Source organism: Podarcis cretensis (genome assembly GCF_951804945.1).
Source record: "Podarcis cretensis genome assembly, chromosome: 16".
In the NCBI taxonomy this organism is placed as follows: domain Eukaryota; kingdom Metazoa; phylum Chordata; class Lepidosauria; order Squamata; family Lacertidae; genus Podarcis; species Podarcis cretensis.
In genome coordinates this window covers 11,202,167-11,227,052 of record NC_137186.1, presented here as the reverse complement: position 1 = coordinate 11,227,052, position 24,886 = coordinate 11,202,167, and the positions used below count along the sequence as shown (strand labels likewise).

The window sequence follows — 24,886 nt, the reverse complement described above, 5'->3', positions numbered from 1 at the left end:
AAATGCCATTGGTATGGTAAGCGAAATGCCACACCAAACAGAAGTACAGAATTTCCCCGGATGGAACTCAACTAAACCAATACGAGTTATACCTGTGCAAGGGGAATTCTGTGTGCATAAATCATCAGATGCAGCTGATCCTACCATGATAGGCTCTTCTCATTGCCACTATACTTGGGATTATATTAAGAATAGTCAAACCTGGGCAAACGGTACTACGTATCGAACTCGGAATACCTTGCCCTGTGCACCTCCTTTTATTCATGCATGGAAAATGGTATGGAACATAACTGTGACAGAAGAAGGCAATCTAACATACTGCACTGTGAACTCTCTACCCCTTTTGATATTTCGCCTTCTGCACTCCACGTACCAAAAACCTCAGACCCGATGGTTGTGGTGGATATGTGGAGAATGGGCATACAAGAAACTCCCTTCCAAATGGAGTGGGACTTGTTTCTTGGGATGGGTATTACCACCAATGTGGATTATGCCCACTAGTTCGGCCAAGCGTACACGAAGAAACGCTGACATTTCTCATATAGCAGGAGGAAGTACCCAAAGTTGGAGCGGTACTGATGATTGGCCACCAGAGCGCATTATAGCCTATTATGATCCTGCCTCATGGAATCCTGGTGAGCTCATACAAGGGGCACGGGATCCTATTTATAATCTAAACAGAATAATTCGTTTGCAAGCAGTAGTGGAACTTGTAACCAATGCAACGGCCCAGAGTTTGAGACTTATTGCACAACAGTTGGATGAAAGTAGAGCCGCCATTTTGCAGCTGAAAATGGGAATGGATTATGTACTTGCCAGGCAGGGAGGCCTATGTGGAGTCTTGAACTTGACAGGGAATGCCTGTTGCTTTAACATTTCTGATAATGGTGAGGCAATCCGTGTGTTGGCCACAAAGATGGAGAATATAGCACATGTCCCAGTACAAACATGGGAAGGATGGGATATGGGATGGCTCACCAATTGGTTACCTAATGTCGCAGGACTCAAAGGGATACTATTGTCTTGCTTGTTTTTCTTGACAGTAGTAATAATGGTTTTATGTATGGTGCCATGTATCATTTCATGTTTTAGAAGTACAATTAGCAAGATGATTTCAAATGAAACTCTACCTCATATCATGGCCCTATACAGAGCTTTACCTCAGGAATATGATGAAGGTCAAGCTATCAAGGACACTTGGGATGAAGGTCCTTGAGCTTGAAAGGGGGGAATGAGGCATCTAATCATAAGCCTGCATTTTTATTAAAGCTTATATGTTTAATCAGGGCCTGTATCTTAAAAAGCTTAATGATTTTCAAATATTTTATGCCAGGAGACCAGTTGCTTAAAAACCTTGGCAAGATATTTTTACTCCTAGACAAGGGGCCCCCCTGATTTATAGCAGAAAACAATTCTCAAAGTCGTAAAAAGGGAATTACAGGCTGACAGCCAAGGTTACACTGACCCTACAAATTAAGGGTGGATAAATAGTAAAATGAGCCATATCTTCTTCCTAAGGTTAAAGAAGGTCAAGAGCAGTGAAAAAACATCTAGCTGGCAGAAACAGAACATTTTCTGGGAAGACTTTTCAAAAGCTGTTTGTTTCTTAAACTAAGATCCTTTTAAGATTTCTTTTCCTTTTAAAAGGTTATTTATGTATTAAATATATTAGTTTAAATATAATTATGCAAAGGATTTAAGAAATGCTAGATTCTTATTTCATATAGTTGGAAGAGATCACAGGGGCCATCAGGCACCAGCCCCCCCTTGCCAGACAGAAGACGCCAATCGAGCGCTCTTGATATATGGTTGTCAGGCCTTTTGTTTAGAAACCTTCAAATGAAGGAGATCTCTCAATGTTGATGTGAACTCAATCCTTGACATGCATAAGATAAAAATTCAAGATTAATTATCTGTTTTGGAAGGCAATAGGGCAAGGAGGGCAAGAGGTGAGCTGGTAATTAAGATTCCTTGTTGAGACACATGTAAGATATATTACTACTTATTTGTCATTTATAGATAGAAGAATATATAGCTTTTGGATTTCCATAAAAGGGCAAGAAGGAAATGGGTGTATCTTTTGTGATTGGCTCTAGCAAACAGCCAATAGGAATTTCAACCAGGCTGATTGGACAGAGGCAGCCACAGGAGGAGCAAGGGGGCTGGATTAAGGAAATATAAGTGCTGGCCAGAATGGCAAGAGGCCAGGCCAGAGCTTGGTAACCATATACCACTGTGCCTCATATTTATTTGTCTGACAAATAAATTACTATTTTAATTTCTCTATTGCTGCGTTGAATATTTCATTCCAGCTAAGCGTTAACCACAAGCAGGGTGCTACAGTATTACAAATGTCATCACCCTTGGCACAGTGCTTTCTGGACAGTGAGATCAAGGCTGGAATAGTCAAGAGGAGGATGGCAAAACAAGGGACTCCAAAATGTAGCCCAGGACTATAGGTAAAGGTAAAGGGACCCCTGACCATTAGGTCCAGTCGTGGCCGACTGTGGGGTTGCAGCGCTCATCTCGCTTTATTGGCCGAGGGAGCCGGCGTACAGCTTCCGGGTCATGTGGCCAGCATGACTAAGCCGCTTCTGGCGAACCAGAGCAGCGCACGGAAACGCCGTTTACCTTCCCACCGGAGTGGTACCTATTTATCTACTTGCACTTTGACGTGCTTTCGAACTGCTAGGTTGGCAGGAGCAGGGACCGAGCAACGGGAGCTCACCCCGTCACGGGGATTTGAACTGCCGACCTTCTGATCGGCAAGTCCTAGGCTCTGTGGTTTAACCCAGGACTATACTTCCCTGCAAAAGGAAAGGAAAGCGGAGAGAGAAAAGAACGATGGGTGGTAATGCCAGGCACGCCAAATGCACATTTCAAGTGCATGATTCCCTCCAAAGAATCCTGGGAACTGTAGATTATTTTTTTTAGGTGCTGGGAATTATAGCTCTGCAAGGAGACATCAAGTGCCTTAACTGTATGGTGTGGATCTGCCGTAAATTATTTGTTAGCCGCTATAAACAACAAAAGCCTCAAAGCTACTTCATATCTAATAAAAGTTATACACTGCTTGATTGCAAACAAAACACCCTATCAAAAGCAGTTTACATGAAGATAAATTCCAACTATCTATTTTAGATGCCAGGCAAAACAAAACCAAACACAAAAAACTAGACTACTTTTCCACCACACTGTTAAATTATCTATGGCCTCCTTCAGTGCGTAGGATGTTTTAGGCCTCCCTTTTCATATCAGTATGAATGTGTTTTAGCATTTACTCTGTAGGTGCTGGTTTTTGGTATGTTGCTTCTCATAAAAAATTGACTAATAAGTGCAAATCATCATCATCACTATTTTATAGTAAGGGGTGGGATTCACCTAATGAGGCCCATAAGTGGAAGCCCTCCCTTCTGTGCCCCCCCCCCAAAATACCTCAGGGGTGGGTTAGGGAACCCCCCCACCCCAGGACAGCATTCAAGGGAAATAGAGGGAAGAATTGTTCCATCTGGCAAGCAGAACTATTGGAAGAGCGCAGCCTTGAATTCCACCCAATAATAAAAAAGAACCCATAATTTCCATTAATTTATTAGTTTTTAAAAATCTACATTGCGCAACTACATTGCGAAATTCACGACAAGGGCAAATCTTGAAAGACGACTGTGTTTTAGGTTTCCACCTGGTTCCAGATATTGTGAATTTGATAGATTTGCCTTCAGATGTGAATTGAATTGAATTCCCCCCACCGGCATCCCTTCTGAGGAGACAGAATCCCACCCCACCCCAACTAGTGTTGGCATCTGTTCCGTGCTGCGGCCCAGCGAATTGCAAGACCCAAAGCCTTCACTGCGTCCAGGGCCAGATATAGGTTTGATGAGGCCCTAAGCTACTGAAGGTAATGGGGCCCTTTATATGTCCAGCTGTCCTTTGTCAACATCAAATTGTCACTGTTTTTTTGGGGTTGAATATATGCTATATGGTAATTTATGAACCAAATAGGTATCTAAAGCCATTTGCACATGTTGTCCTGCAACAAGTCCATGCAGAATGTAGGCACCCTATATAGAAAGGAGCAAACCAGTGATATTTTAGGGAGCAGGCTAGCAGGCAGGGGCCATGACTTGCCTCACAGGAGCCTACACAACACAAAACACTGTTGTTGTATGTAGGTTTTATTTTATTTGTTTTTTATCTTATATTTTGGAAATGTACATTCAGTTTTTCCCCCCTTTAATTTTTTTGGGGGGCCCTCAAGAGAATGGGGTCCTAAGCTATAGCTTGTTTAGCTTATACATAAATCCGGTACTGACTGCGTCCAAGCCCTGGAACCGATCCACATTCAGCAAATGACTACAGTGGTACCTCGGGTTAAGTACTTAATTCGTTCCGGAGGTCCGTTTTTAACCTGAAAGTGTTCTTAACCTGAAGCACCACTTTAGCTAATGGGGCCTCCCGCTGCTGCCGTGCCGCCGGAGCACGATTTCTGTTCTCATCCTGAAGCAAAGTTCTTAACCCGAGGTAATATTTCTGGGTTAGCAGAGTCTGTAACCTGAAGCATATGTAACCCGAGGTACCACTGTACTTGTGAAGCCGCACTGTTATTCTGTTCAGCCACCTGGTCTCAAACGGTACCACCCACGCAGAGGCTGGGTTTCTTCACAAAGGAAATGGGGCCAGGATGATCTCAGACCCTTTTTCAAACGCAGTTGCCGTTTCAAACGCAGGCTCGGGGCTCCTGGGCGCAGCTGACGACTTTGGGGGATGCAGTTCCCGCAGTGCCTCATTTTGATCTGCGCAGGTAATGACTTATGCGTTTCATCTGAATCATTTAATTATTATTATTCTGGGAGGGTGGGGGAGGGATCAGAGGGGGGTGTTGAATGTTTTCCCAGGATACCCTGCTGCAAGCCTGAAAGTTACCGGTCTCCAACCAAAGACTTTATTTACTTATTTAATGTGTAGCTGCGGTGTGAAATTTGCTGAACTGGAATGCACCAGCAAATTTGATCCTATTAGTTTAGGACTCGGTTGAGACAAGAGATCTCTCTCCCCTACTAGCTGTTAAAGCATTTATTTATTTGATTTCATCAGATTTATATACTACTTGATGGTTTTTAAAAAGCCCTCAAAGTGGTTTACAAAGAATTATTGGAGCACAGCTAGCAGGATTATGTTATCTCTGATTGCTGCTGTTGTGAAAGGTCATTCGGTTTATCTTGTATTTATTTGAGCTTTGCATCAAAAAGCAATGCATTTCAATTCCTTTTCACCCCACTCTTCAGATTTCTCTGTTCACATCTCTCCCTCTCCGAGTATAACACTTCAAGCATTTGATGAACTGTAGTCCACAAACCCTTATGCCAAAATAAATCTGTTGGTCTTGAGAATCCACAAGACATATAGATTTCTTACAGTCATAGCCTATGCGGAAGAACTGCTTAAAAACAAAACAAAACTTCTTTAAAACTTTGGATCTTAAGGTACTTGAAAAAATATTTATTTATCAGATTCTGTACTGCTTAATTAAAAGCAATATAGTTTACATAAAATTATAAATTAAGCAATGAAATTAAGCAATGAAAATAGCCTTTTGAAACAGTAGGCATAATAAAATTATCAAAATATTGATAAAACCAGGTGTTTTTTTAAAACACACACACACACATAAATGTACAAGACTGGTTTTCAATGGTTTTAGGTTATTTTTAAGGGCATTCTGAAAACATTAACAACAGCAGGTGGGGTACAAATTTCTGAAATAAATACAACTAATGGATTTAGATCCGCCCTATTCAACCTTGCACCCCCCAGGTATCATTGGACTATAAGTCCCATCATCCTTCACCATTGGCTGAACTGGCTGGGGATGATGAGATCTGTAGTTCAGTGTTCTCTGGGGAGCCAAGGTTGACGGATTCTGCCTAACAGTACAATCCAAACCCAAGATCGACTGGGATTAGAGAATTTCGGTTTAGTGGAGCTTGCGCTTTCCTGACTGAGCTGGTGTAAGTTTTTCACCTCAGCAGATTCCAGTGTTGTTGTTTCTTTTCTGGGGGTACACATACTCCTAAACATTTTGTGAATCTTTGTACTTTTGTCCATTTATTGTATTTATGTTTCCTGATTTGAACTATAAAATGGTGATTTTCTTGAGTCAAAATGAGAAACATTTTTAAAAGAAAAAAGCACTGGCTAAATCAGAAACATACTATTGTCCCTCACCCCAGTTCAGCCAACATTCTTAAATTTACTCTGGCTTAAGACTCCCAAAAAGGTGTTTTCCAGTGATGTGGCAGTTCAGGACCCCACAATCTGGCAGAACTTCACCGGCAAAAAAGGTAGTGTAAGTCAAATTCCTCCTGAATGGAGTTTGGAATAGGGGTAACCAGCTTTCTATACCTTTTAAAAATAGTTTTAATTTTTTTAAAAAAATTATTTGTGTTACAAAACAAATAAACAGGGGAAAGTACATACAGTATAGTGTCTCCACTTTCGATTCATAGAGCCTTTTTCATAGATCGAAGGAGACACTATTGTCATAGACATTGCGGGGGAAAGAGCGTGCAGCTGAATATCGTAACTAGACACTGGGAAGACCGATAGAATAGACAAAGACCTACACTGGCTCCCGGTACGTTTCCAAGCACAATTCAAAGTGTTGGTGCTGACCTTTAAAGCCCTAAACAGCCTCAGTCCAGTATACCTGAAGGAGCGTCTCCACCCCCATCGTTCTGCCCGGACACTGAGGTCCAGCTCCGAGGGCCTTCTGGCGGTTCCCTCGCTGCGAGAAGTGAGGTTACAGGGAACCAGGCAGAGGGCCTTCTCGGTAGTGGCACCTGCCCTGTGGAACGCCCTCCCGTCAGATGTCAAGGAAATAAACAACCATCTGACTTTTAGAAGACATCTGAAGGCAGCCCTGCTTAGGGAAGCTTTTAATGTTTTGAAATATACTCAGAGTCGAGAATGGATTTCATGCTCTTTATTCAGCTCAAAGTGGTGAGGAGGAATGGAAGTTCCCCCACAATATCTGCGTTATATACATTATTTACACAATGGGCTGCACGTGATTGGCTAATTCTGGGATTCTCCTGTAGGCCAATCAGGTTGTAGATTCATTCCATCTGGAGCCAGATCGGGTGGCTCCTGCGGACCAATCATACCGCTGCATTGTTCTAGGACCAATCAGACTGCTGCATTCGGAATCCTATTGTTCTAGGACCAATCAGACAGCTGCATTTTGGATCCTATTGTTCTAGGACCAATCAGACAGCTGCATTTTGGATCCTATTGTTCTAGGACCAATCAGACTGCTGCATTTGGAATCCTATTGTTCTAGGACCAATCAGACAGCTGCATTTTGGATCCTATTCAACTCAGTATATGACATGTTTAATAGACTATTGTATTTTAATATTCTGTTGGAAGCCGCCCAGAGTGGCTGGGGAAACGCAGCCAGATGGGCGGGGTATAAATAATACATTATTATTATTATTATGTATGAGAATCCACCCTACTAGAAAAGATAACTGATAAACTTAAACTAGGGGTGTGGCTCCCCTTTATCACTTTTACAGCACAAGAAGACAATGACCTATTTCTTCCTGCCTCCCAAAAAGCCTACCAGCTTTCTATACTTAAGATTGCTTTTGTTCATTAGGGAATCTCCCTTTGTGTGAAAGGAGACAAGATCCAACTGCATTGTTCCTTCTTTTATCATTTTTTCCCCTCTCTCAGCAGTATTACCAGTCCAGTTACTCCTATTGTATCAGACGGAGCCGTTCCATTTTGTAGATACCGGGAGCTCAGCCCAACTTGAGTGCTTTTCTACAGAAAGCGTGGAAGACAAAGGCTTGTCGTTCAGCTGGTATAAAAGGAGAGAGGATGGCACACCCCTTTTAATTAAGAAATGCTCAGGGAAGGAAGATGGAGGCAGGTTTGCTTGCGAGGCAGAAGGAAAAAATCTGGTCTTGGCCATCACCGAGGTCCAGAAGGAAGATTCTGGCCTGTATATGTGCGCAAAGAGAAATCCCACATTGACTTTCAGCAATGGCTCCTCGCTGGTTGTTGGAGGTAAGGAACCAAAAAGACTGAGCTTTGGAGTGTGAGGGATATTGAGTCTCTTCTACCGTCTCCTTACTAACAGTGGCTGAACCTATCAATCTGTTTTAAGTTCAGTTGCCTTGTTTGTAATATGTTTTTATTGGAAATATGGTCGTACCTTGGATCCCGAACGCCTTGCATGTTGAACGTTTTGGCTCCCGAACGCCGCAAACCCGGAAGTGACAAAAAACTATTCCAAAAAACTATTTTTGGAAGCCAAACAACCAATGGAGCTTCCGATTGGCTGCGGGAGCTTCCTGCAGCCAATCAGAAACCGCCGCTCTTTGGTTTCCAAACGTTTTGGAAGTTGGACAGACTTCCGGAACGGATTCCATTCAACTTCCAAGGTTCGACTGCAAGTCCCAATGAGGATTCATCAGCATTTTCGTGTCTTTTTCTCCTAACACACATATTTTTGCATCTAACTTCCCCTAAGGAAGTTAGTTTTTGTACATTATTGCCTCATATTTATACATTTTTGTGCACAGAGCGTGTTACCTCTGGGTTTCGCCGCTCGGGCATGCGCAGACGCTCAAAATGACGTCACTCGCATGCATGGAAATGGCGAATTGCAACCCACGCACAGACAGACGCACAGACGTGGGTTGCGTTCACTTCAGGATGTGAATGGGGCTCTGGAACGGATCCTGTTCGCATCCAGAGATACCACTGTGTACATAAAAAATATAAGGTTAGCATCATGCTGCAGTTGGCATGGCCACCAATAGGTGGCCACACCAACAGCAGTGACATGTACAGCAAGTGAGTGAAGAAGCAGTGTGGGGTGGCAGGCAACCCGGGTGAACTGTTTAATGGAGGGGAAAGGTGGTTCACACAGCGCATTACCAAGCTGCTCTGTCAAGCACTTCCTACTTCCTTTAAGAGGGGTTGAGAAATCTGTGTGACGAGGAGCTTAGGGCAAGCTGTGAGGGGGTGGGTAAGGTGTAAAAAAAGAGGGAGTTGTCAGGTGTGGGAGAAGGGCAGTTGGAAAATGGGCAGGTGTCTTAGTCTCATTGCTGAGCAACCACGTGCAGAGCTCAGTGGAGAAGAGAGGCCAGACAACCAGAAGAGTCTCTGAGGTGTGTTTGCCTGAAGGCAGACTCAGCATCCGAAGTCAAGTCCAGCCTTAGGGTCAGGCAAACGGCATGCCCAAGATAGTCCAGGGGTCAGGGAATCCGATTACCATGGGGTCAAGGACCAAGATGAACAGGAAGCAGCAAGATTGGGCCAGGAACTGCAGGCATTGTTTCCAGCATCTGACTGCTGCTGGAAGCTCTGCTTAAGAAGACTGAAGCCAGCTGGTGTTCATTGGTGCCTTCTCTGTGTCCTTGAAGGTTGATCAGCTGCAGGGTGGAGTCACCCCGCCTTCTCCCCCTTCAGGCTGCTGTTCAGCAGGCGAAGCTGCCTCCTGGCGCATGGCACCAGGTTGAAGAGCACAGCAAGCAAGAGGAGCAGCCCTACGCACTCTCTTTTTGTACAGTCCACACTTTTTTGGTTGTAGAAATCCTCTACAAGATGTAGATCCTCACGGGGTCTCTGCCATGGGAGCATATTCACTCAGTGCTTTTCCAGCTGCACTGGCTCCCGGTGGAGTACAGGGTCAGATTTAAGGTGCTGGTTTTGACCTTTAAAGCCCTTCACAGCCTGGGACCCTCGTACTTACGGGACCGCCTCTCCCAGTATGCCCCACGGAGAGCCTCAAGGTCCATAAATAGCAACACCCTAGTGGTACCGGGCACTAAGGAAGTTAGATTGGCTTCAGCCAGAGCCAGGGCCTTTTCAACACTGGCTCCGGCCTGGTGGAATGCTGCTCTGCCTCATGAGACCAGGGCCCTGCAGGATCTGATTTCTTTCCGCAGGGCCTGTAAGACAGAGTTGTTCTGCCTGGCCTTTGGCTTGGAATCAATTTGATTCCCTCCCCCTCTTTCTTTTTTCCTTTCTCTTTCTGTGTTGAAACTCCTATTTGGGGACTTCCCTGGCTTTTTTCTGGCCCATGTGGGACCAGTCTGGATAGTTGGCCTTGGTGAAGACTTAACGTTTCCATCCCCCAAAAAGTTTTTGATTTGAGTTTCCACTGAAATGAGGCTGCATTTTAATGTTTTTGTGTTGTATTTCAATCTTGTTTTTTAAGCTGTATTTCAATCAATTGTTTTTATATTTTGTGTTAGCCGCCCTGAGCCCAGTCTTGGCTGGGGAGGGCAGGGTATAAGTAAAATTTATTGTTGTTATTATTGTTTTTGTTGCTGCCGTTTCCTGAACTCTCGGCTTTGTTCCCTACAACACACACAGATAGCTACACCCAGAGCACCTGGGTGACACTTTTGCAGCCCGCTCCGCGTGAAGCATCTCGAATCTTGCAGAGCAACGAAATGGCTTGCTTGGTCCACGGCGCTTCCAGCTTCGTCCAAGTGTCCTGGGACGTTCCTGGACATCTCCGGCCAGAGACGCTGCAGATGAGAAGCAACCGCAGTTCTTGGACGTTCGTCAGTGTCCTTCACGTCCCCCTGGATTTGAACCCGAGTGCCGCGAATTTCACGTGTGAGGTCAGGTTCAACTCCTCGGGCACCGCTGTCAGGATGAACACCAAATTCCCTGCGGGTGAGTGGTGGTGCGTCACGTCACCCTCTGCCCTTGTTGACAAAATTGGCTGGTCATCTTCATGTGTTGGTTCTTAGGAATAGAGGAAGCTGCATTATGCTAAGCGTGGTGAGTTTCTGCCCCCCCCCCATGGAAATAAAGACACATGACACAATTATTAAGGATGGCGCTGTGGGTTAAACCACAGAGCCTAGGACTTGCTGATCAGAAGGTCGGCGGTTCGAGTCCCCGCGACGGGGTGAGCTCCCGTTGCTCGGTCCCTGCTCCTGCCAACCTAGCAGTTCGAAATCACGTCAAAGTGCAAGTAGATAAATAGGTACCGCTCCGGCGGGAAGGTAAACGGTGTTTCCGTGTGCTGCTCTGGTTTTGCCAGAAGCGGCTTAGTCATGCTGGCCACATGACCCAGAAACTGTACGCCGGCTCCCTCGGCCAATAAAGTGAGATGAGCGCCGCAACCCCAGAGTTGGTCGAGACTGGACCTAATGGTCAGGGGTCCCTTTACCTTTACCTTAAGGCCACAACTTTATTGGTTACAGGTGATGAGCAGTATTGGCTTAGGCATTGGTCCTAACCGACTACAGTGGTACCTCGGGTTAAGTACTTAATTTGTTCTGGAGGTCTGTTCTTAACCTGAAACTGTTCTTAACCTGAAGCACCACTTTAGCTAAGTGCTGCTGCTGCCGCGCCACCAGAGCACAATTTCTGTTCTCATCCTGAAGCAAAGTTCTTAACCCGAGGTACTATTTCTGGGTTAGCGGAGTCTGTAACCTGAAGCGTATGTAACCTTAAGCGTATTTAACCTGAGGTACCACTGTATATCCAACTTCAGCCCGTCCGCTTGAAGTCCCGGAAGGGTTAACCACCAGTAGGGGGAGTCCTTCTGATGCACATCAACTAGGAACTCCCCCGGGGTCACCGCTCAGGGGTGTGCCTTAGGCCCTCACCTCCATAGGTTTCAGACAGGGCCATGCTCCCTGGAATCCTTTATTGGACTACCCTTTAATATGTGGGGCAGGTGATGGCGCTTCCTCCCCTCTTCCAACTACAGAACAATACCAATGCCTAACCACCAATACCAATAAAGTTGTGACGAATTGCTACGATATAGGCGAAAACCAAGTGGCTGGTGCCAATTTGCCAAGTGGAAAAATTCCTACCAGCCCCCTCAACGGCGACCAACCGAGGTCCAGAGCAAGGTCAAGGAACAAAAACCTTATAGGGTGGGAGGGTGGGAAAAGCAGGAACAGCTGGCAGGTGGGGAAAGAGGGAGATCCCCGGCCGCGTCCTTCCTTAAGTAGGGCAGGCCACGCCCCCAGAGCCAGCCGATTGGCTGACCAGGGGATGATGCTGTTGGGAATCCCCCCAATCGCGCAGGGCTGGGCTCATGAAGCCCGCACCTCCATCTCCTTCAAGGGCAGAAGTGGCTTTGTAGCTCTGGAAGAGACCTCAAGGGTCATGTAGGCCATACAATAATCTTTTTCCAGTCCTGGAGATGTCAGGAATTGAACTGGGCTTTTCTGTATGTGAAATAATCTACTAATTCTCGTTTTGATTGTGTTCTAGATTTCCGAAAGAGGGCGGGGAAGAAGAAATGGCCTCTGTTTGCATTATTCTGCGCGATGCATCAAATTTATAGACCTGCGCATTACGCAGAGGATGCGAACAGTGGTTTCTTCCTTCTTTCCTCATAAAACTAGACACGGACAAATGTTTCAATATTGGTTTCTGACAGCTTCTTGTTTTCCGCCGGTAAGCGCGAGGTTTGGGCTACGGTATCAAGTTCAATGCCCAGGTAGGTCATGGTAGTGACCGGACCCTCGGTCTTCTCGCTTGCCAGAGGGACCCCCAGCTCCCTAGCTAAGGACTCGAAGGCCAGGAGGAGGGACCTGCACTCCCCTGCATCACTTGCCACCAAAATAAAATCATCGAGATAATGACCCACCCCTAGAGAGCCTGTTCTAAACTTTAGGGCCCATTCCAAGAATGTGCTGAAAGTCTCAAATGCAGCACAGGCAATAGAACAACCCATGGGCATAGCTTTGTCAATGAAGTAAGCTCCCTGGAATTTGAAACCCAACCAGCGGTAGTCTTCCGGATGAACCGGAAGTAAGCGAAACGCTGACTCAATGTCGCATTTTGCCAAAAAGGCGCCCCTGCCAAAGCTCCGCACCAACCGCACAGCTTGATCGAAAGACGAATACTTCACCGTGCACATCTCTTGGGGAATGGCGTCATTAACCGAGGTTCCTTTGGGATAGGACAGGTTGTGTATCATTCTAAATTCGCCGGGGACCTTCTTTGGGACAATACCAAGCGGGGAGATATGAAGCCCTTCGATAGGCGGAGTTGCGAATGGACCGGCCACCCTGCCGGCTGTAACCTCCTTCTGTATCTTTTTAAACGCGATGTCAGGCCTTTCCAAGACTGATTTCTGGTTAGGGGGGCAACTGGAATTGGGTGTGAAGGCAACCGGAATTCTAAAACCTTCAGAAAACCCTTCATCCAGTAGGTGGGCTGCACATCTATTTGGATAGAACTTTAGCAATGCTCTCAAGGGTTCCAATTTTATCGGAGAGCACGCGAGGCCTAGGGAGATGTTAGAAACGAACCCCAGCTGGCCCTTGGGCGGGGGCTGCTGGTCCGACGGAGCCACCCCTGTTTCCCCGAGCGAGGTGACCCCTGCCTCCCCGAAAGGGCTGCTGCCTCCCTTTGAAGCAGTTGACTGCAGGGTGGCTGCCTAAGCACCTATCGCATTCATGCAAGTACTTACAATTAACGCGCTGACAGGTACCCTTGTTGAAGTCCCAGCACTGCCTACGGCGTTGGGTCTCCACCTTACCAATTTTTGGCTGTTGGGTGGCTTTCTTCTCGATATTGGGCCCCACATGGTCAAACCAGCAATTGTTGTCCTTTTGGTCCCAGCGCGTTGAAGACAGTAGCGAGGCATTCCTCCGAAAGTCTTCATCATACGCCAAAGCAGCTTCATCTCCTGCCAACTCCCGTGCCCTCCTGACGTGTGCCAGATAGGACACGAGATGCGCGCCCCTCTTGGGATAGCAACTTGACACCACAGCCATAAACACTTGATAGCCATTAAGCCAATTCTCAAACGTTCGCTCTACCCGGGGTACCCTGTACCTCCTCTTCCCATAGTACTTAATTTTTTCCCCTTTTCCCCTGACCTGAGCTGGGGGCAGCAAGGAGAACATATCTACATAATTGCCATTCAATATCTTGTTCCTCTTCCTCTTAGAGAGGTGGTTCCCCAGAATAAAGTCAGTGGCGGCGTTGGTTGAGACTTTAACGTCTGGAACCAGGGCCCCATCCTTCCAATCAAGCGTGCCATTAAATGTCTTCCTGTGTGAGTTGGCCCTCCGTTCGTGCACCCACTGGGGAGCTCCAATGTCCTCCCCCTCTCCCCAATATGATTCCATTGGAGCGTCACTATCCCCATCTGAGGAGGAGGTACCTGTTTCATCGTCGGAGTCCGAAGTATCCCTCTTCTTGCTTTTCTTGGACCGGTGCTTCTTCTTCGCCTTCCGCTTTCCGCTCCGTGATGTGTCGTCACCGGGGGCCGGGTCGCTGGCTGAGGCCACCTGCTGAGGGGGCAGCTCTTCCTCGGAAGATGACTCCTCCGAGGTGCCCGGTCGCCTAGGGTTGTCCCGAAATACACTGGGAACATCCACCACCTCTTGGCGGGGGGCTGATGTAGAGGCCACCGATGGCCCGGCACTTTGAGCGCTCGCTCTAGGTTTTTTAGCTGGTGCCTTGCCTTTTTGGGAACCAGACTTAGATTTTTGAGTTCGGGCAGCTTGTAAGCGTGTCCGTGGCCTGCTGGGGGCCTGCTCAACCACGTTGGCTGCACTAGTGGAGGGACCATCCTGACCCTGCTGACTGGGGGGGGTGTCTGGTATGCAATCTTGTGACACCTCGACAATGTTCGGGGAGGGAGTGATGGGTGTCCTGCACTGTGCGTAGAATGCTTGCAGCGCGGAAAAAAGCTGGGCCATGGCCTGAGGGTTACAAGGGCCTGTTGGTACCAGGGCGTTACCACGCTGAGATTGTTGGGGATTGCTGTTGCTCTCCATGTCCAAGCCAAAAGCAGCGACTTGGGGGGGGGCAGTCAAGTTTTATGCAAATCGGGAATTTATTTATTTATTTATTTATTTAATGTTCATTTATTGTTTTCTACCTATCTTTACCAAAACAATTTTTTTATTTATTTATTTTTTTTATTTATTTATTTTTTATTTTTTTATTTTTATTTATTTATTTATTATTATTATTTATTTATTTATTTATTTTTATTATTTATTTATTTATTTATTATATTTATCTATCTTTATTTATTTATTTATTTATTTATATAGTTTTTGTTTATAATCAACAACCGCAATGGGAAACAGGCAACCTGATCTGCCCCACAATCACTGGCTGTTGCTGTAAATAAGGGATCTGAAATGCACTTCACAAAATGCTGCAATTATACTTCTTGCCGCTAGATGGCAGTGTTCGCCAGGAATTCGCTTAAACCCACCGCAGAAGACGGGAACCAACGTAAATAGAAATTTGCTGTTCACCAAAACGCTAAATAAACAGTAGCTGCCAATTGCAAATGTGATATATATTAGTATTGTCTCCTGGATTTTTACTGATTAGTAGTTAGGAGCCTAAGTATGAGGCTTTTTTTATTATTATTATTTTTTATTTATTTGTCTATTTATTTATTTATTTATTTCCCAGCGAACTGCACTGGCAGGGGCTCCCCTGCTGGTGGCTTAGAGGCGCGCTGATAGAAGACCTGAGTGTATCAGAGCCTAGAACCACGTGAAATCTATATAAACTCAAAACAAATCGCAGGCAAGAATATTTAAAATTTTAAATGCGGTTGCCAGCCCCTTTCCCTTAAACAAAATGGCTGCCCCAGCTTCACACGTGGCCTCCCAAAATGGCGACCGGCAGGGGAACAAGGAACCAAACTCAGTACTATGCAACAGCGTATAGCAGATCAGCCTCTGGAGACAATGCCCTTAATTATCGCTCATTAGCTGTGAATTGCCCTGCCGGCCAGCACACAAAGACGTTTTTATGGCTACACAAACAGCCAGCAGGCAACAAAAGCCTCCTTAATGGAGTAACAGCAATAGCGTTTCTATGACAACCACAGAATGCAGCCCCCAGCAGGGGTAGGGAGGTGGGGGAAGGAGCTCGGAGCCCAGGGAAGAATTAAAACCCCAAGCAGACACGGAAGTAAAATGCCCACTTTAAACAAGCTGGTGGGGAGGGTAACAGGGAATAGGAGCAATCACAATGTCCACAAATAACAGAATAACAATTAACAAATACAGCAGGAGAAGCAGAGACTGTTCAACATCAGCTGTTTAAAAGCAGTCAAACCACGTGGTTTAGAGGGGGGAAATGAAGGGGCGGAAAGGAGACTGATTAAAGTCGGCTGTTAAGGGAGGGGGAGAAACGAAGAGGCAGAATGGAGACCGTTTAAAATCAGCTGATTAAAGAGCATTCAAACAACGGGGAGAGAGGGGGAGAAGGGACAAAGGAGGAAGGATGAGGAAATTCTGAAGCACCTCTGCTGACCACGGGAACAATAAACACACACACAAACAGCAACGCACCAGCGGAATTAACAACGAATGGCTATGCAGTCACCCCCCAGGCACCCCAATCAATTAAAATTCAGCCGAAGTACCCAATTATGAAGAGAGCAGCGCAATAAAGGCGAATTAAGCAGCGCTCACTCCTAGAGGAGAAAGGAATAACAAAAGGTAAACTTCCCTACTTCCCTGCCGGCAAGCCTCTTCCGAGATAACTCCACGTGGTCCAGCAGCTGAGGGAAACCCAAACTGCAAGCTGCAAACTGCGTCGTCTCCAGGGAAGAAAGGGGGCGAGCCAGGGGCTGCCCTGACCTTAAGTGGCCCTAGGAAGGCCCGCCCCTGCCGCCAGCCAATTGGCTGGCGCCACAGGGTATGCTAATTGGGTGAATCCCAGTCTCCTGCGAGGCTGACGCCAGCCTCGCAGAGTGAGTGTGGGCGGGGTCGTGATCCCACAACCCCCCCTCCTCCTGAAGATCGGAAGGGGCATTACGCAGAGGATGCGAACAGTGGTTTCTTCCTTCTTTCCTCATAAAACTAGACACGGACAAATGTTTCAATATTGGTTTCTGACAGCTTCTTGTTATTCTACTCATAAGTCCACTTCCTCTCATGCATTTATTAGTTTGCATTTTTAAAAGAAATTGCTCATTGAAATTTGACAGCATTTTACTGTGCATTTTTCCTAATATGCACATTTTGGGGGGAAGCAATTCCCTCAAATAATGTGCTGCATTTCCTTGAGATATTCCCACAAACATATTCTTCTCGTGCATGCTTTTCTCTAGTACGTATGCACATTTTGGGCAAGCCATTTCCTCACATACTGTATACAGTGGTGCCTCGCAAGACGAAATTAATCCGTTCCGTGAGGCTCTTCGTATAGCGGTTTTTTTGTCTTTTAGCGATCAGCTGTTAAGCGGCTTATCAGCGGATCAGCTGATAAGCGGCTTAGCGGCTTAGGAAAAGGGGGGGAAGGGGGAAAAACCCGCAGGAACTCGCAAGACATTTTCATCTTGCAAAGCAAGCCCATAGGGAAATTCGTTTTGCGAAGCGCCTCCAAAACGGAAAACCCTTTCGTCTAGCGGGTTTTCCGTCTTGCGAAGCGTTCGTCTTGCGGGGCACCACTGTATTGCCTTCTTAGACATTGTTTCCACAAATATATGCTTGGTATGCACACTTTTCTCCAACGTGCCTATTTTTCATCTGGGGAACCGCGTTGCAAAATTCAGGAAAGTACGGATTTTGCAGAATAGCTTTGCTTCCTCAGTTCAGGAAATGCAAACCCACCCCTCCTCCAGTAACACAATGAAGCAAAATATAAATGATGGGGTTCTTCTGCTCTGTGTCAGTGACAGCAGTTGCTAAGTAATGTCTGCCTGTTCCCTCCCTCCCTCTCCCTTTCCCTTTTACAGCTCTCTCTGCAGTCGTAGACAACAAATGTCTCAGCTTCTCAGTGTCCTTGTCTGTCCTGGCTGTTCTGACACTGCTGATGCTTCTCTTAAGCTTCCTTTGGATTCGATGCAGCCGCTCCAGGCTAGGTAATATCAGCAGCCATGTCCTAAGAAATCAACAACAAGTGTTTGTTGTGCAATGCCCTTCCATCAGATGTCAAAGCGATAAACAACTACCTGACATTCAGAAGACATCTGAAGGCAGCCCTGTTCAGGGAAGTTTTTAATATGAGACATTTTAGTGTATTTTTCATCTTTGTTGGAAGCCGCCCAGAGTGGCTGGGGAAACCCAGCCAGATGGGCGGGGTACAAATAATAAATAATTATAATTATAATTATAATTATAATTATAATTATTTCAGGCTATCTTAAAGTCAGGCATTACTTAGGAACCTTTTTTTTTAAGTTCAAGGGCCACGTTTATTTTTATTTTGTTGTTTATTTAATTTACCGTATTTTTCTCCCCATAGGGCGCACCGGCCCATAGGGTGCACCTAGTTTTGGGAGGGGGGGATAAAGAAAAATATTTTTATCCCCCCCCCCAGGCACGGGGCTGGGGCGGGGGAGGCCCGAGCTTCCCCCGACCCCAGCCCCCAGAACAGGCTGCTATCCGCAAGCCGTGGGAGACCGGCGGGAAGTCGCTCATGACTCTCTTCCTCTTCCTGCATCCCCACAACAACCCTGTGAGGTAGTTTAGGCTAAGAGACAGTGACTGGCCCAGGGTCACAACCTGTGAGCTTCACGGCTGAATGGGAATTCGGACCCTGCTCTCTCAGGTCATAGACCAACACTCTAATCAGCGGGGCTTTTTCAGCCTGAGTGCCACATTTTTCCTGCTTGGCAATATTCCGGGGGCCACTTGCAAGCGGTGGGAGGGCCAGTGACAAAAGTGGCTGAGCAATGAATGTACAGTGGTACCTCGGGTTAAGTACTTAATTCATTCCATTCTTAACCTGAAACTGTTCTTAACCTGAAGCACCACTTTAGCTAATGGGGCCTCCTGCTACCGCCGGAGCACGATTTCTGTTCTCATCCTGAAGCAAAGTTCTTAACCTGAAGCACTATTTCTGGGTTAATGGAGTCTGTAACCTGAAGCATATGTAACCTGAAGCGTATGTAACCTGAGGTACCACTACAGCATATTTTTCCGTGTATAAGACGCCCCTATTTTTGGGGACTCCGATTTGAGAAAAAATCCCCTCTGCACTATCCGTGTATAGGGCGAGCCCCAATTTTGAACATTATTTTAGAGTAAAAAAAACCCCATAGTCTTATGCACTGAAAAGTATGTTAATTTCCCCCCCTTTGCGTAGTAGATCAGTTTTTACACAAACTTACATCCCACCACCCTCCATCTAGGCATGATCAGAGTTCAAATTACAAATTCCAGATAGGCAAGCACACTCAATGAGGTTGCGAAGCAAGCTGGTAAGGGGTGTGGCCTAAGGAGAGAGGGTGTGGCTAGGAGGAGAGCCCGAAAGCCGGGCAGAGAGGCCATTTTGCCCCCCTACCCAAGGTTCCCTGGACTTGAGTGTTTTCGCACCGGATTTTTAGGCAGGGATTATGTTCCAGGGAAAAACAGCAAGGAACCACAAATGGACTGAGCGCATTTTCTGTTGGTGGGATTCTCAGTGGGATCTGTTAGGTCACTGTAAGAACAGGAAGCCAGTGGCGTAGCGTGGGTTGTCAGCACCCGGGGCAAGGCAAGTAATTTGCGCCCCCTAACCCGTGGATTTGCGCCCCCTAACCCTAACCCCCAGAGGTTGCGCCCGGTGCGGCCGGCCCCCCCTGCACCCCCCACGCTACGCCACTGGTTGCATTCATGCCACCTTGAGATTTGTTTGATTATTGTTCTCATTTGACACCATCTATAACTTATTTTTGGCCCGTCTTACTGATATTTGGGTAGAATAATAAGCTGTTTCATGTTTATGTCCCTGTGCATCTGATTAAGAATGAACACAAATGGCCTTGCAAAATGCAGGCTATAAGAACCAGAAGACAAGCTTTATTTCAGACAGCAAATATGACTGAGGCACCCAACAGACCCCTCCAGATCAGGAAAGCTGCATTTCGTGGAGTGGTGGTGATGTCGGGAGCAGAGGCATAGGGGGGGGGGAAGCAGAATCCTTTATTTGCCCACTATTTCCTTGCTGGGACACAGGTGGTGCTGTGGCTTAAACCACAGAGCCTAGGACTTGCCGATCAGAAGGTCAGTGGTTCGAATCCCCGCGACAGGGTGAGCTCCCCTTGCTCTGTCCTTGCTTCTGTCAACCTAGCAGTTTGAAAGCACATCAAGTGCAAGTAGATAAATAGGTAAATAGGCAGGAAGGTAAACGGCGTTTCCATGCGCTGCTCTGGTTCACCAGAAGCAGCTTAGTCATGGTGGCCACATGACCCGGAAGCTGTACACCGGCTCCCTTGGCCAATAAAGTGAGATGAGCGCCGCAACCCCAGAGTTGGCCACGACTGGACCTAATGGTCAGGGGTCCCTTTACCTTTTTATTTCCTTGCTGCAAATTATTCCTGCTGGAATTGGCATTCTGATACACAGAGGTGTAAAATCCAAAATGGCAGGTCCCCAATTGACAGGAGACATGACTGACCAGAAAGTGAGCTGCTCTGAGACCCAAGAGGAAGCACAAGGAGATCCATTCATTTATAATTACAGAATTTATATTTATATCCTCCAATTGGACATGGGCTGTAGCTCAGTGCTAGTGCATATAATGTACGCATTTTAGTGTCTTCCAAAACAGCTCCCACACAGAACACCTGAGGGTCATCCAGCCCTGATGGGGCCAGGCTCAGGTTCTTAGGCAAGGTCGCCCATCAGCATTTCCTTGGGTTTTGCCCCACCTCATTCATAGCCTTCATTGTTGTAAAGGCTTTTATTCTAATCCTCTCTTTACGCCTAAGGGAGACTCCTTGCCCTGCTTCCCTGGTTCTTATTGACTTGATTTGTTTCCTGAGGCTCGCGGGACTTGTGTCTGTCACTCTCCAGCCAGAACACTCCTCTGCAATTGTGGGATCACCTTGTGCCACTTACATATATTCTAGGATCGCAGTGTTGGCTATCCAGACAATCTGGAACCTCGTGGCTTTGTTTTAGCGAGAGGAGGAAGGCCGCCTTCTGCGAGGGACAACCCCCCCCCTTATAATCTAATTCAGTTAAAGCAGAAGGAACCTTTGCCAGTTCTCCCATCGCGGGAGGGAGGCAGATTATTCCCCCCTCCTTTTCAGGTGGGCTGTTGATTGATTGGAAATATTGCTCCCTCGCCCCCTTTGAGGGTTTCAAAGTCCATCAAAGGGCGACTTACAGGCATCGGGCCATTAAAAACGGAGAGCGGAGGGTGGGCTAGGAGCCTTGGATTTTTATAGTACTAAAATCAGCCTCGCCCTTTGGGCATTGGTGAGGCTTCGCCTGCAGTCTCCAGATTCGGGCCCCCTTGAAGGAGCCGCCAAGCTCTTCACTGCTATACCCGCCCTAGACATAGGTTTCAAAAATCTGGTAAGTGACCCAGGAAGAGACTTTCTTCCTCCACCTTGCCTTGGGTTGGGCAAGCACCATCTCCCCTCCAGAAGGAAGCGGGGAGCCCGGGCGCCTCCTGCCCCCCCCGGCTGCCCGTTGGCTCTCTCGCGCAGGGCAGGCGGGCGCTCTGCACATGCTCGCGGAGCCTCTTTCTCAGCTGTGTGGGGCTTCCTTCCCTGGATCTGGTTTTTGTCGGAGGAGCAAGGCCGCGGCGCCCACGAGCATGTGCAGAGGGCCGCGGAGAGCGCGGGCGGCCTTTCCCCTGCGCGACTCCGCCTCCGCCCGGGGTGGCTCCCCCGTCCTGGATCCCTCCCCCGATGGCCGGGAGGAGGCGGGCAGGCGCGCTCGGCTGTGCCTGGCTCGGAGGACCAGCCTCCCTCGACGGGGCGCTCGCGGGTAGGAAGGAGCGCGGCACCGGCGCTGTCGCCGACTGGACGGCCGGCCGGGATTGCCCAGGGGGAATCGGCGCTCTGCACGTGCTCCGGGGCCGGCTGGCCGCTGCGGGGAAACTTCACGCACCGCTTTCTGAAGTACGGGCGACGCAGCCTCCGCGAAGGGCTCGGCGCCGTCGGAAGAGCCCTGCGCGGCCCCGAAGCTTGCTGCACTGTCCCTCCCCCAGATAGTCCCTCCCTCGCTCTCTTTCCGCTCCGCACAGTGGGCGGTGACCCGGCAGCTCGGATTCGCACAGCCAGCACTGTGAGAGAGAGTGAGTGAGCCAGGTAGGGGCAGAGAGCTGCGAGTGCGCCCCCCAAAATGTTGCGCCCGGTGCGGCTGGCACCCCCTGCACCCCCCACGCTACGCCACTGCAGGAAGCTGCCCTAGATTGGTCTCCCATGATGCATTCTCAGCTGCTATTCTGGACTTTTCCTGAGTTCCTCCTGGAAGGTCCAGATCCTCCCCTCTGCAGTCACTTGGTGGGGCATGCCCCCTGTTTTGTGAAATCCAAATTAGGTAGGTTTGAACCGAACGAAGCATCTTCCCTATCCCTTTTGCAGTTGGCAAAAAATATTGGCCCTCACAGCAGCTGAAGAGGAATGGTCCCTCTATCTCTTTCATTTATTCCTAATTGTCTCCTTTTCTTTTATTCCCCAAGGATCCCAATACCAGGACTCTGAACCTCCATCTTCAGAGGTAATAAAGGTATGACTCTTTCTTTGGAGATGGCGAAGGGGGGACGTCTCCAGATTTCGAGGGTGCTTTCATATGTGATATACATTGTAGGGGCCTCACAAGGTCATCCAGGCCAGCCCCTGTCAATGCTATAGCGCCCCCAACAGGTGGTGCTTTGAATTGCACCTGGACATGAACTGGAGCAAGTGCAACTGGGCTAAGGAGGAGGCAGGGCAGGGAAAGGAAAGGAGAATTTACATTTTTTGACATTTCAGCCTAGTTTAACTTGCTTGTGAACAGAGGTGATGATGCTCCAGAGATCAGGAGCCTCATACCTGAGGTCCAGATGCGGCCCCCCAGACCTCTGCACCTGGCCCCCAGGACTCTTCTCAGAGTCTTACCCCTCCCGAGTCCTGCTTTGAATCCTCCTTGAGCATTTTTGCCTGGCTGAAATGTGTCATTGAACCCAGACAATGGCTGGATATAGACACATCAAGGAAGCGTTTGAGGAGAACGCGTTGTAAACTTTATATGAGAAACCGCGCTGGCAAAAAATGGAACTCTACAGCGCCAGCTGGTGTCACAGCGTTATAATGCATATACGACGCATATACAACTTTACCCATCTTGCTGAGTCCAATGTCTGAATAGAGAATAGAGAGGGGCATGTGTGTGTAGAAAATAAACAAAAATAAAATTTGCATTTGTTGCTCCACCCACTTTGACCCGCCCACTACAAGCATGTGACCCTCAGAATTTTGCCCAGAAGCAGAGGCGGCTGGTATATTTGGAGAAATGGGCCCAAACGGATATGAGACATTGTCAGTGAGGGGATTGGCCTTGGGAAAGGGGGTGTGACCAGAGGGAAGGCGGCGTGGCCTGAGGAGATTTCTGAGGGCCATGCAGAGAGCCTTGGAGGGCCTGAAGTTGCCCGCCTGTGCTCCAAATAACAGTTTCTCCACTCTTTACGAAACAGGAAGGCAGTTGCTATGCCCAGCTAAATCTTGCTTCGAGGACCTAAGAAAAGAACAAGAGGCAGCGAGTATCAGAAGTGGCGGGGGGCTGGGATCAAAAGACTCTGACATGCTGCGGCAGCTTTTTGGATTCTGATCTGCGAGGCTGGGAGGATAGAAATGTCGGGATCTCCGCTCGGCCAAGCTGATAAAGCTCATCTTCTGGAATCGCCCTCCCGACGAATAATTAACAACCTGAGCTTTTGATGAGGCTCCAAGGCACGTTCCCCCATACAGCAGAGTTTCCAGCAGCATGCGGAAGTGATGAGATTTATGGCTACGTTGCAAAGGGTTTTATTTCTCGCTACGCAGACAGCAAAGACATCCTCTCTCTGTGAAAGCAGAGAGCAACCGAAACAACAAAAGAACAAAGGAACAGGAAACCACTAACATCACATCTCATCTCCCGTGAGACTTCCAATAGCCTGGAAGGTCTCTGGAATGTAAACAGAGTCCTGTGACTCTAAGCAGCTGCTCAGTGGCAAACAGAAACTAACAAGAAACACCAGCTCAGCTTCTAGAGCTAGCAAGCGACGACAGCAAAAGGTCCCTGTTCCCCATACTTCAAGCTGGAAGAAACAGTGACCTCCTTCTCACAGCTGTTGTGGAAATGAATTGTTACACAGCACCCCAATCTCCAAGGGGTGCGAAATTCCGCTTGCCCAGGGTTCGTGTTTCCTTTGGAAACGAGGCACAGCGGAGACTGTGTTGTCTTTATGCTATATGGTTTATTGACACATATATACGTACAACCTGAGCCTACGATGGAGGAGTTTACAGCAATAGCACCCCAATAAGGCCTTGCTTCTCCCATGGACACAGTTTTGGATGCCAGCAGAAATCAGCCCAGGCCCTCTGTCCCTCTGCCCAGCTTGCTGCTTTTTACAAACTGAAAGCTTTCACCCCCAGAACACGCCACAGCCAACTGCAATGCTCAAAACTCGTCTCCTTCCAACCCTCGTCTTTGTCCTAACTCTGGCAGCTGATTTCTTTTATTATTATTATTTTAACAACGTAATAATAAATAATAAATAAAAATGTGCACCCCACCACCGAAACCATTCCATTGTAACTATCCAACCTCCCAAAACTTCAACACGTCTCGTGATGGTTTGACCCCTTTCCGTTTTAACAGTAAAAATTCTACAAATACCTTCCATATCTCCTCAAAATAATTTCTCCTGCATATTCCCCATCTTACCTTAACTCCACATGTTCATTTAACATTAATAGGTATACCCCACACCTCTTTATACCATTCTTCCATTTTATATTCACCTTGCCCTTCCTACTTCCTAGCGATAATAACTCGTGCAGCTGTCAATCAATTTGTGAGCAAGCCTGTGAACCTTCCACCCACCCCACCGTAAATTGATAACAATGCTACCTCTGGACTTTCTGTGAGCTTTAACTCAGTAATTTCTGGGTTCAACTCTCCGATTTTTAGAAGAGACACCTGAAGGCAGCCCT

General features: G+C 47.4%; 2 protein-coding genes across 6 annotated transcripts in view; one reads left to right on the top strand and one right to left on the bottom strand.

Annotated features, from left to right (window-relative positions):
• FDPS (farnesyl diphosphate synthase) overlaps positions 1-3,767 on the bottom strand; it is a 42,737-nt gene extending 38,970 nt beyond the window's left edge. The window contains exon 1 of the mRNA XM_079958274.1: positions 3,680-3,767. Coding sequence (XP_079814400.1) covers positions 3,680-3,752 — 73 coding nt within the window. The 5' untranslated portion in view covers positions 3,753-3,767. The remainder of the gene's footprint in view (positions 1-3,679) is intronic.
• On the top strand, positions 2,349-24,750 carry LOC307205681 (uncharacterized protein). 5 transcript variants are annotated; one of them, XM_079958391.1, is made up of 7 exons: positions 2,349-2,459; positions 4,537-4,798; positions 7,735-8,070; positions 10,390-10,698; positions 17,723-17,848; positions 22,387-22,433; positions 23,380-24,750. In XM_079958391.1, exons 2-7 carry the CDS (start codon positions 4,762-4,764, stop codon positions 23,422-23,424), a joined length of 900 nt encoding a protein of 299 aa, XP_079814517.1. In that variant the 5' UTR covers positions 2,349-2,459; positions 4,537-4,761; the 3' UTR covers positions 23,425-24,750. The 5 variants fall into 5 exon arrangements, with proteins under 5 accessions (XP_079814517.1, XP_079814520.1, XP_079814518.1 ...); XM_079958394.1 differs by lacking the exon at positions 2,349-2,459 and having other exon boundaries at positions 3,882-4,798; positions 7,792-8,070; XM_079958392.1 differs by lacking the exon at positions 2,349-2,459 and having other exon boundaries at positions 3,882-4,798; positions 7,738-8,070.
• Positions 24,751-24,886: the final 136 nt, after the last annotated feature.